Source organism: Camelus dromedarius, chromosome 31 (genome assembly GCF_036321535.1).
Source record: "Camelus dromedarius isolate mCamDro1 chromosome 31, mCamDro1.pat, whole genome shotgun sequence".
NCBI lineage: Eukaryota > Metazoa > Chordata > Mammalia > Artiodactyla > Camelidae > Camelus > Camelus dromedarius.
Window position 1 is genome coordinate 2053401 of NC_087466.1, and position 12028 is coordinate 2065428.

General features: G+C 58.1%; 1 protein-coding gene and 1 long non-coding RNA gene across 3 annotated transcripts; one reads left to right on the plus strand and one right to left on the minus strand.

Annotated features, from left to right (window-relative positions):
* Positions 1-3321: 3321 nt before the first annotated feature.
* Positions 3322-7274, minus strand: LOC135319725 (uncharacterized). 2 transcript variants are annotated; one of them, XR_010378538.1, is made up of 3 exons: positions 5460-7274; positions 3765-4105; positions 3322-3625 (listed from the first exon to the last, which is right to left on the minus strand). It is a non-coding gene; the product is annotated as an uncharacterized LOC135319725 (long non-coding RNA). The 2 variants fall into 2 exon arrangements; XR_010378537.1 differs by having other exon boundaries at positions 5520-7273.
* A 291-nt stretch (positions 7275-7565) lies between these two features.
* SLC25A1 (solute carrier family 25 member 1) lies at positions 7566-10361 on the plus strand. Its single transcript, XM_064480982.1, has 9 exons — positions 7566-7671; positions 7928-8035; positions 8110-8209; positions 8288-8426; positions 8737-8821; positions 8980-9084; positions 9176-9291; positions 9370-9443; positions 9654-10361. Exons 1-9 carry the CDS (start codon positions 7587-7589, stop codon positions 9766-9768), a joined length of 927 nt encoding a protein of 308 aa, XP_064337052.1. The 5' UTR covers positions 7566-7586; the 3' UTR covers positions 9769-10361.
* The last annotated feature ends 1667 nt before the right edge of the window (positions 10362-12028 follow it).

Below are 12028 nucleotides of genomic sequence, written 5' to 3' on the forward strand. Positions count from 1 at the left end.
TCTAGAAGACCGTGTACACGTGTCCAGGAAAGAGCTGACGAGGCCCTAAGCTCTCACCTCTGGCTGACCTTGAGGCTCTGTACAAGGAGGAAGTGGAGGCTGGAGGCCAAGGCAGAATTGTCAGCTGCCTTCTGGGGCTCTGAAGATGTGTTTCAACACACATACACAGGGCCTGTCAGCAAAGGCTGAGGCTCGAGGCATGTGAGGAATCTCTTTCAGCTCATTAACTGGACACTAAGCTAACTGAGTAGAGACTTAACTGACTTTACAAAATTAGTTCAAGGAATTTGCTAAACAAACCAACAACAACAATAAACTCAGGTAAGGCAAGGAGTATCTGAGTTCCAGAGTTGTCACACTGTAGTATTTAAAATGTCTAGTTTTAAAGAAAATTATGAAATATGCAAAGAAGCAAAGTGTAGTCTATACTCAAGGAAAAAAAAAAAAGCAGTCATTGAAGACTGTTGTGAGGAAGCCTGGACATTAGAGTTACTTTTTTAAAAACTGGCTTCAAGATGGCAGAATAAGGGGGAGGGTACAGCTCAGTGGTAGGTCACGTGCACAAGGTCCTGGGTTCAATCCTTGGAACCTCAGTTAAAATACATAAACAAACGAACAAACCTAATTACCTCTCCCCCCCCAAAAAAAATCTGGCTACATAAAGATGGCAGAATAGAAGGACGCAGAGCTCACCCTCTCCCACATGTGCATCCAGATACGTCCCCACTTGGAACAGTTCTCACAGAACACCTGATGGATTCTGGCAAAAGATCTGGTACACTTGGAGCTACACGGAAAATCTTCACAAAACTGGATAAACAAGGTCCTACTGTACAGCACAGCACACTATATTCAATATCTTGTAATAACCAATAATGAAAAAGAAGGTGAAAAGGAATATATACATATAACTGAATCACTATGCTGTCCACCAGAAACTAACACAACATTGTAAAGGTGACTATACTTCAATTAAAAATAAAATAAATAAAATAATACACTAATTAAAAAAGAAATGAAGTACTGATGTATGCTATACCATGATTAATCTTGGAAATATTAATCTAAGTGAAAGATGTGTGATTCCACTTATATGAGATGTCCAGAATAGGGAGTCCATAGACAGAAAATAGGGAAATAGTTGCTTAGACCGAGTGCGGAGTGTGAGAAGTAGGAATGGAGACTGATTACTGATGAGGCTCCTTTTAAGTGATGAAAGTGTTGAAAATTACATTGTCGTGATGGCTGCACTGTCCTGTGAAAAACTAAAAAATTGAATGGCATGCTTTCAACAAATGAGTTAAATGGTATGTGAATCATATCTCAATCAAGTTGTTAAAAATGCTTTTGGGAATCATGCCCATTTACAGGGAAATTATCATGTTTGAGAAAATACTTTAAAATAAAAGACTGTAATTCACAGTGTTTCTTGTTTATGCTTTGCTTACAAAACAAAACCCAACAAATTAAAAAAGAAAATCCAAGCCAAAACTCTTTACTCTCACACCACTTCTGACACCAAAGGTGTTGGTTTTTCTACATCAAACAGTTCTCCAGTTCTTTGTGGACACCAACTGGATGTCCAAGAATCCAGTTCAGTTCTAGCACTAACTCCCCAGGGTTAGGGCAGACCCCTTCCAGGCTGCCCCAACCCCTTCAGATGCCAGTCTCAAGCTCTGGGCCACCTGTACCTCTGACCCTCAGTCTCAAAATCGGGGGTTCCCACGGCCCCCTCCTCAGGGTCAGTAATTTGCTAGAATGGCTCATAGAACTCAGAAAGACACTTTACTTACTATTAATGGTTCATTATGAGGAATACAACTTAGGAATAGCCAGATGGAAGGATGGAGAAGGCACAGCTTGGGTGAAGGGGTGAGTGGCGCTTCTGTGTCCTCTGCAGACACTTCACCCTCCTAGAACCTTGATGTGTGTGCCAACGTGGAAGTGCTCTGAACCGTGTGGCTTAGGGTCTTTATGGATATTTTATTTGTCATTGGTGATTAACTCAGTCTCCAGCCCCCATCCCCTTTCTGACGGTCAGGATGGGGTGGACGAAAGTTCCAACCCTCCAGTCATGCCTTGGTCTGTCTGGTCACAGGACCCCATCCTGTTGCTCCCTGGGCCCCCCCACCCCCCGCACCAGTCACCTCATTAGCATTCAGAAAGATTCTTATCACTCTGGAGATCCCAGAGTCTTAGAAGTGTTTATGTCAGGAACTGAGTACTGAGAACAAATACTATTTTAAAAGATGTTCCTGTCACTCATATCACTTAGGAAATTACAAGGGTTTTAGAAGTGCAGTGCCAGGAACAAGGGAGGAAGACCCAATATGTATTTCTCATTATATCACAAAATCACACAAGCATTCAGCAACCAGAAAACTCATTGGCATAAGGACGGACAGGTAAAGAACAGTGAAACAGTGTTGAGAATTCAGGAATAAACCTGTACACCTGCAGCCAATTGATTTTTGACAAGGTGTTAAGACCATTCAATGGGGAAAGAATATTCTCTTTAAGGAATGGTGCTGGGACGGCTGGACATCCACACACAGAAGAATGGAATTGTGCTCCTACCTTACACCATACACAAAAATTAACGGGGATCCAAGACCTAAATTTAAGAGGTAAAACTATAAAAATCTGTAAAAGAAAACAGGAAATATCCATGACTTTGTATTTGGCAGTAGATTCTCAGGTACAACACCAGAAGCATGAGCAACAAAAGAAAAAAAAATGGATAATTAAACTTTAGCAAAATTAATAACTTTTGTGCATCAGAGGAGATTGTTAAGAAAGTGAAAAGGCAGCCTAAAGAATGGGAGAAAGTGTTTGCAAACTGCGTACCTGACAAGAGTCTAGTGTCCAGAATATCTAAAGAACCATCTCCCCATGGTCATTCCTGCGGGAGAGCTGGAGAGGCAGATCCCAGCCTGGCCAGAGGTGATCTCTGCCAGCAGCGGCGGCAATGCCACCTCCACGCGGCAAGCAAGTCACACCGTGGGTCAGGGGACATGGGCACCACCTTTGCAGGAAAGTCCTTTCTCCTGCCTGACTGGTGTGTTAGATATCCTGGACCTCACTGCTGGCTGCAATTTGGGATTTTGGAAGTGCCCTCCCTCCTCACATGTCCTTGGACCTTGGAAGCCCAGTCGGTGCACTTGGGACAACCCTTAGTTACCTACTGAGGACACTGGGCTGGACGGGACAGAGCCACAGCCACGCCCACAGGGCCTTCAGGACAGTGGCCCGGCAAGAGTCTGTCACCCATCTCACGTTCAGCTGCTCACCGCTCAAATGCCAATAATCACGAGGCAAATGTCAGTAGAAAGGAAAGGTGCTTTACTGAGTAAAGCCAGCAACCTGGCGAGAAGGTGGACTCAGGTCTGGAGACCAACTCCAGAGATTCTGCTCAGGCAGGACAATGAGAAAAGGAAAAAGAGGAAATGATCTCGGTCAGTCATGAAGGGAGGTCCGATTCTTCGTCACTTTCCCGCTGTGTGCAGACCCACTCACTGCTCATCTTACTTTAGATGCTGCCTTGCCCGCGTGGTCCACTAGAGAATCTAGGGGTAGAGTCAGTCATCCTTTACCTACTGAAGTCTTCGCTCTTACTCCTTCTGATCTAGGCAAGGAATCGACAGGTTAGGCGAGGCATTGTTTGCGTTCACTAGAGCAGAAGTCAGGAGTGGTCTCGTTTCTGTAATTAAGGTTTTAGGGGAACAGAAATAGACAAGCAGGAAAGGGGCAAAAGAGCCGCTTACAAAGCCCCGCTGTTGGACACCATTCCGTTCCTGTGGGGTCAGGCGCGAAAGCCCGTCTCCTGGAACTCCTTCACGCTGACACAGGGCGCTGGGTTCTCAGAGTGGAGGACGTCCACTTGGGTCTGCTGCATCTCTGCCGACAGTGTTAGCTGCCTGCTCGTGTGTCCGGGCAGAGCAAACCGCAGTGGTTCTACTGCCCACAGAGATGCAGGTTATTATGAGCAATAGTGTTCATCTCTTTCCTTCATTAGACACCTCGTCTGTGATTCTACTGTCCTGATCACTCACTGCCTGAGCCTGCTCTTCTGCGGCTCACGGAGGCCTGGGAGACTTCAGCTTTTCTACAAACAAGAGGCAGGGGACATGGAGGGGCCTTTGTACTTGGGTGGGGGCGGGGGGTGGGCCCGCGGGTTCTGCTCGGTTCCAAGTCCAGGAGGGGGAGCCCAGGGAGACCTTTGGAAGGGTGGGTCCTTTGTGTTGGTGCTGTGGTTATGCTCTGCTGTTGAGCAGTTGACAGGCAGATGCCAATGTGTGGGGCCTGGGCCTCCATGGGGCTGTGATCACACTGGTGGGATTGGTCAGGGCAGACTGGAGCTGTGAACTCGAGCCCCAGTTCCCCACCCCCTACAGGGGACAGTAGCCTGGATGGGGCTTGGTGAGTCCCAGGGCTCGGGGGCCTGTGAGCCTGTGAAGGTGGTACCACCAAGTTCCAGTGACACATGCTTTCCCTTTGCACAAAAGTTTGAGAAACGAATTATAAGCAACAGGGAGAGTCAGGAAGCAGTCTAGGGGCTGCCAAGCAGAAGCCTCCCCCTCACTTGTTCAGCAAACGCTGGAGCGCCCACTGGGTGCTGGGCGTTACTCCAGACAATGGCATCAGTGAGCAGCACAGAAAACCCTGGCTCAGTTGCATTCACATTCAGTGAGGCTGACAGATGGGCAGCAAACAGTGCGATGAGCTTTGAGGCTGGGGCAGGGGTGGGGCCAGGGTGCTGGTGGAGCCCCACAGAGGGGACATCTGAGGGAGGCTCAGCGGCCAGGAAGAGGGGAGGCAGGACCATGCCACAGGGGGTACGTGGGCAGGGACACAGGCTGTCACCAGCTCTCAGGCCGTACTTGTGGTGGGACCTGTGGCCTGAGGTGAGGGGCCGTGCCAGCCTTTGTGCTGAGAAGACTTCGGGGTAGAAGCCAGTAGAGCTAGGCAGGTGGTGACGTGGGCCCAGCCAGGGCAGGGGCTGAGTGAGAGGTGGGCCATGACCCTGCAGTCAACCTGCTTGCGAGTGACTGGGTGTGGAATGAGAGAAGCCAAGGATGCCTGTTCATTTGGGGCCTGAACAACCAGAAACAGGGTTATCACCACTAGGCGCCGGGAGATGGAGGCAGAGGCAGCCAGAGGGAAGGACAGGCACTGGTCTGGGATGAGCTGAGGGGCTCGGGAGGGGATGCTCAGGCGGCGGGGGTAGGGGGCCAGCAGACTGGGCAGCAATGAGGCGGAGGGGCCCAGGCAAGAAGGCCACAGCCCTTCCCTAGTGGAGAACCGGGTCCCGGACCTCCTGACTCAACAAGGAAGTTCGAGGGCCATCCCCCGAGAAGAGCCCCCAGGGCTCCCCGAGTGGAGGGTGTCTGTCCTGCTCCGCCCCCCTCAGCCCTGGTCCCATGGAGGCAGGAGGGGGTTGTCCCTGCTAGGGTGCCTACCCGGCATGGTCTCTCCCAGACCTGCGTGCACGCCGGACACACAGCTTCCTCCTTTCTTACCGGGGGCTTGTTCAGGGTCCCCGACGCACAGCTTCTGTTGTTCTGTGAACACAGTGCTGCCACCCTGCAGCCTCCGCGCCACCTCGCCCTGCTCTCTCCTGTCTGTGTGTCTTCATTGGCCTGTGGGCCCCCGCATGGGCAGCACCTGGTGAAGGCTAGAGGGAGGGCATGAAGCAACTTGTCCTCAGATGGCTGTCAGGTGGGAGGGTTCCCAGGTGTCAAGTGACCAGTCTCCTTAAGAGGGAAGGGCAGCCTGGACTGGCCGAAAGCAGGAAGTGCTGCATGATCTTGGCGATGTTCCTTTGTCCAGAGGACTCAGCCACACTCATGGCCTGCAGTCACTGGCCGCTGCTCCAGTGCACCTACCAGCCGAGTGCCCACTGGAAGGCACCAGGCTGGAACAGCCACGGGGGTTCACCAAGACCCCCCACATTCCATCTGTCTGGTGACAGAGGTCACTGTTGGTGCCCCGAGTGCCCGTCCTCAGTCTAACTCCTGGAGGCTGTGTGCCTGCTGCCTGCCCCCCTAGGACTGGATGGCACATGGCCTGTCAGGCAGGCACTCCCGCCTCGTGCAGGTGGACAGACTGACCATGCCAGGGAGTCTGCACCCACAAGAGGAGCATGTGGTGGAGCCCTCCCCTCTCCTGTTTGGTCGGGGGTGGCCCAGAGCCCCTAGTTCCCTGTCCCCTGAGGAGGGGAGGGGAGTGGGGAATCAATTCACACTGCCTTTCTGTGGGGGGCTTGGGAAGGGGGGTAAGGGACAGGGAGGACAGAGGAGCATGCTGGCCTCCAGGTGTGGAAGGGGTCAGCGCTCCAGGAGGCCCCTCTGCTCCTCATGCTGGGCGGCTGCCCAGCTGCCTGTGTTGGTGTCGGCCCTCCCACTGTCCTTGCCTCCAGGCACCAGGCTGGAGCTGTCTGGTGTCTTGGCCTTTGGGTGGTCAGGGCTGGCCTGACACCCTGCTCCTTGGGCCCCTGGCCACTCGGGGGCAGCAGGAGCCCTGGGCCTCTCCCTCTGCAGGCCAGCCGCTGATGCCAGCAGCAGGCCCTGCTACAGGCCCCAGCCTGCCCGCTTCCCCTGTGGGTATGCTGCGGCCTCCCGTGGGCCCTCAGCCAGTAGAGCACTAGAAGCAGCACCCTCTACCGAGTTACTAACCTCCCCAAGGAGCGCAGCACCCCCAGAAATACAGAGAACCCCAGGGGAGGTGGAACGCCTGGACGTTATTTTGCAGGGGCCCAAGTATGGCAGCCCCTTGGCCACTTGGAGCGTGGGGCGGCCGCGGTGGCCACTGACTGCCCAAGGAAACCGCCTGCAGCCGCCACACAAGAGGTGGACTCCGACCTCCGGGCCCTCTGGCTGGAGGCTGCCCTCCTGGGGAGTCGTGTGCAAGGGCTCCCAGGCGCACGAGAGTTGGGCGCCCTGTCCACTTTGCGCTGGCGGAGCTGTCCTTTCAGGTCACTTCGCGGACCCGCTGGACAGGCCGTGTAACCTGCACATTAAAGTCGGTTTATCGAGGCAGAGCTTCCCCCGGTGCTGGCGTGGACGGGAGGGACAGAAGAGCTGTGGGACCCCCTAGGGGGCGGGGACCTCTTCGGGGACAAGGACCCCGGATGACCAGGGTGTGTGGGGGTCTTCTCCCCTCCGTGTGCGCCGCTCCGAGCCTAGAATCCTGCCGGGGGCGCGGGGACAGCGCGGCGCTTCGGGTGAGGATCAGCCCCACCCTCCCGGCAGGGAGGAGGCGGCCCTACGCGTTCCGAGGGAGGCGCTCCGGGCTTCGGGGGCGGCACCTTGTCGGGCCCCGCGCGGTCATTGGCTGGAACGTCGGCCCGCCCGGCCTCAGTTTCCCGCGGGCTCGGGGCGGGCCGGGGGCGGGGCCCGGCTCGGACCACGCGGGGCGGAGCCCTGGAGCGACGCGGCCGCTCCTCCTCGGCCCATAACCGGCGCCGCTACCGCCGCCACCGCCGCCGCCGCCGCCGCCGCCGCCGCCGCCGCCTCCGCCTCCGCGACCGAGCGCAGGAGCTCGGACCCGAGGCCGCCGCCGCCGCCGGGCCCCCCGCCCCGCCCGCCATGGCCGCGCCCCGCGCTCTGGCGGCCGCCGCGCCCGCGCCCGGGAAGGCCAAGCTCACGCACCCGGGGAAGGCGATCCTGGCAGGTGGGGACATGCACACGCGAATCCCGACCTGGCACCCCGACCCTGCCGCGTTTCCGGAGGGACCGGGACACGGTCTCCGCGGCGCTTCCGGGCAGGCCCAGCCCCCGCCGCGTGTGCCCCGGCGCGCCCCGCCAGGACCGCGGGAGGGGCGTGGGCCCGGCTCCCGGCGCGGCAGGCAAAGTCCGGGTAGGGGAGGGGCGGGGCGGCCGGCGGGGAGGGGGAGGGGTCTCAGAGCGGTCCCGGTCGGTCCCCGCAGGCGGCCTGGCGGGCGGCATCGAAATCTGCATCACCTTCCCCACCGAGTACGTGAAGACGCAGCTACAGCTGGACGAGCGCTCGCACCCGCCACGCTACCGGGGCATAGGTGAGTGGGGGCGGCCGGCGGGAGTGGGCAGGCCGAGGCCGGCGGGCCGGGTCGCTGACGGCCCCCTCCCCCAGGGGACTGCGTACGGCAGACGGTCCGCAGCCATGGCGTCCTGGGCCTGTACCGCGGCCTCAGCTCCTTGCTCTACGGCTCTATCCCTAAGGCGGCTGTCAGGTGAGGCTGACTCCGGGACCGCGGGAGGGGGTCCCGGCCTTGCTGCGGCCGCTCTCACACCTCTGCCTCCCGGTCCAGGTTTGGGACGTTCGAGTTTCTAAGCAACCACATGCGAGACGCCCAGGGACGGCTGGACAGCACGCGTGGACTGCTATGCGGTCTGGGCGCTGGCGTGGCCGAGGCCGTGGTGGTCGTGTGCCCGATGGAGACCATCAAGGTGGGCAGGTCCCACAGGACGGGGCCAGGTGTGCAGGGGATCTGTCTGGGGAGCCTGGCCCAGGAGGCCCGCAGGAACAGCCTCCTGGAGGCAGTGGGAAAACAAGGTTTCCCTTATCTTAGAAACTTATAAACACAAAACATAAGGTGACACGTGTCTGCTGCCTAAGTTGTGAGAGACACCAGCGAACAGAACGCCAGAGGCTGCAGGTCTGCGGCCTGCTTCGTCCCGAGGCCACATGTCCCCGGGGCCAAGTGTGCCCTGACAGTTACGCCCTGGAAGCCAGTGCCTTGCCTTCCCTCTTTCTCAGGTGAAGTTCATCCATGACCAGACCTCCGCCAACCCCAAATACAGAGGCTTCTTTCACGGGGTCAGGGAAATCGTGCGGGAGCAAGGTGAGCCAGTCCGCCCGTCCTGGGAGAGTGGGAGCTCAGGGACCCAAGCCAGGCTGGAAAGGCCCCCACTTCCCCTTCCTGCCTTGGCTGTCCTGCGGGCTGCGCCCCAGTTCCCAGCTGGGGCCTGTGTGACCCCCGTGCCTGCCTGCCTGCCCCAGGGCTGAAGGGCACGTACCAGGGCCTCACGGCCACCGTGCTGAAGCAAGGGTCCAACCAGGCCATCCGCTTCTTCGTCATGACCTCCCTGCGCAACTGGTATCGAGGTGAGTCTGCGCTCCAAGACCCCACCTCCAAGCCACGAACCCTCTCCCTACCCTCCCGTCCTGTCTGACCGCCACCCCCACCCCCATCCAGGGGACAACCCCAACAAGCCCATGAATCCGCTGATCACCGGTGTGTTTGGAGCCATCGCGGGCGCAGCCAGTGTCTTCGGGAACACGCCCCTGGACGTGATCAAGACCCGGATGCAGGTGGGGGCGGGGCCACAGAAGGGGGCGGGGCCTGGGCCGGGCCAGCCGCTGAGCCCTGTGGCTGCCTGTGTCCTGCAGGGCCTGGAGGCGCACAAGTACCGAAATACGTGGGACTGCGGCCTGCAGATCCTGAGGAACGAAGGGCTTAAGGCGTGAGTAGGGGAAGCGCAGGGCTGCTGTCCCTACTCCAGGCCCTCCCTGCCTTCTCTCTGGGCCCCCCACCTCCTGTCCTCTGACCCAGGCCGTTCCCAGTGAGTCCTGCCATCTGCCTCTGTTCCTGCTCCGCCCACCTTTGGACCCACCCCTACTTTTCAGAGACACCATCTTCATCTGCCTCTTTGCCCCTCTGTCCCCGCCCCCAGATTCTACAAGGGCACTGTCCCCCGCCTGGGCCGGGTCTGCCTGGATGTGGCCATCGTGTTCGTCATTTATGATGAGGTGGTGAAGCTGCTCAACAAGGTGTGGAAGACAGACTGAGCCCCGGAGTCGAGGGGCTGCCCCAGCCCCTCCAGGCTGGCTCCCACCACCCCTTCTCACAATTCCAGTGCTGTTGTGCCAAAAGGCCCCTCCCCCATCCCTCGCACTCCATGGCCTGGGTCTGCCCCTGTGGCCGTGAGTTCACGTGTCCCGTAGTGCCATGAGTCCCCTGTGGTCAGTATGATGCCACATTGTGTCCATGTGTCCAGCTGAGGCTGGTGCCCCTCTGGCCTGTGAATCTGTGCCCACTTGTCCACATGCTTACTCATGTGTGCCTGTGTTTCATGTTTTGAGTCCCGTGACCCTGTGCCCGCTTCCCGGGGTGCCCGTGTGGCCTGGTCCACGGCCCTGTAGCCATGGCCGGGTCCCAGCCCGGTGCCTTCCACCCTGGGCAGCGGGGGCATCCGCCCCGGCCTACCACAGCTGCCTCCGGGCCTCAGCCTGGCCTCACTGCATTCCAGGGGCCGCGTGCCCCCTGCTTCTCCTGCCACTGGCCTTAACTGGCCCTCGGGCCCTCCCTCCGCCCGGGACAGGGTGGCACCTGCCACTCTCAGGACCACCCTTCCAAGGCAGAATAAACCGGATCCTGTTGAGCTTCCTGTCCCTGTGTGGGCCCATCTGTGGGTGTGCAGGGATGGCCATGCCTCTAAGGACATGCCCACCACTCACCCGAGGACATTGCCAAGGGACAGGCATGCTGGTGGGCAGCCTGCTGTGGCCATGGCATCAGCCCCTGGGAGTCCTGGCACCAGGCCAAGGAATGTCTGAGCTCCAAGCAGGCCTTGCCTGTGGCCAAGATCCTGCAGGGTCAGCTAGAGGGCGTGTCCTTGTGATCACTGGACAAGCAGTACTGAATGGGCAGAGCAGAAAGCTGCCCCACGCCAGTGGCTGGGCGTCGGGGGACAGTGCTCTCCGGCTCTTGTCTGCTTGTTGTCCAGCCCATCACTCCCCTGTGGTTTCTCTGAGATTGGCTGCTTGTGGGCAGGTGTTTGGGTGGCCAGTTTCTGGTCCCCTGAGGCCCTTTCTCACTCCATCACCCAGGCTGGGAGATAGTGCCCTTAGGGCAGGAAGGGGTGGAACTGCCAGGGCTTGCGAAGATTCACCCCACAGCTCCAAACCTCAGGAAGGTGTCCGTCTTCCTGGAGCTCTCCTCTCCCAGGAGCCAGGCACAGGTAGGAGCCATGCCCAGTATGGAGGTTGAAGAGCCCTAAATGAGTGTTCTTGTGGCCCAGATCTCCTGGCTGGGGACAAAGACCCATGAGCCATGTGGAGGGGTGTGAGAACAGGACAGGAGGAAGCAGTGCCCCGGGTTGTGTGGCAGCAGAGGGATCTTGTCCAAGTGACTCCAAGGGTAAAGCCACACAAAGGATTTGGCTCAGACTGGGAAGTAGCCTGCCAGCAGGAGCCTCCCAGCAGGCAGAGCCTGTGCCTGGAGCTGTTCCTTTTGTCAGTGGGGAGTGCTCCACCCTAGGACTTCACATGGCACCTGGATCCCTGGCCCAGATCTAGGGGCAAAGCTTGGGCTAGGGAGGTGCATAGGAACATTGTTTTGAAGGACTGGGCCGTGTGCCCTCAATGCTCCCAGGAGATGGAGAAGGGGCCCAGCAGCAAAGCTTGCCTGCTCCTGAGCCAAGACAAGCCACCCAACCTGTTTCCCAACCTGTGAAATGGGGAGACACAAGAACCCACCCCAGTGGGTTATGACGATGGAGTGATGTGACGTCTGTAAGGTGCACAAAGTGAGCCTCACAGGAGACTTCTGGCAGTCCCTCCGGGTTCCGGGTCGTTCCTAGAGCAGGCAAAGCCCAGAAGCTGGATCCTGAGGGGGTTCAATGCCCTGGAATACTGTCCTCCAGGAATGGCATCTGCTCACAGACTGCACACCGGCACCCGGAGTCCTGTCCCTGTACACCTTCGCGAGGAGGAAGGGGCCAAGGCTGCACTGAGCTGAGGAAAGGGGATGGGGACTTGGACCAGGAGGGGCAGGGTCCCTGTAGTATCTCCCAGGCCCCTCTCCTGTGCCACACTGCAGCACATGGACAGCAGGTTGCTCACCCAGAGACGTTGATGGAGCTGGGTTGGAGTTCCCTGGGGCTGTGAGCACAGAGGAGCCACGTGCCGTGGCAGGCCACCCCACCCCCACCCATTAGTACACATTAGCCTGAGTACTTTGGCAGCCTCAGTTCTTGGAGCTGAGACCTGAGGGAAGCGGGCTAGAGGGGTGAGTTCCCCCAAGTGCAAGAATGAGCTTGCAGTGACT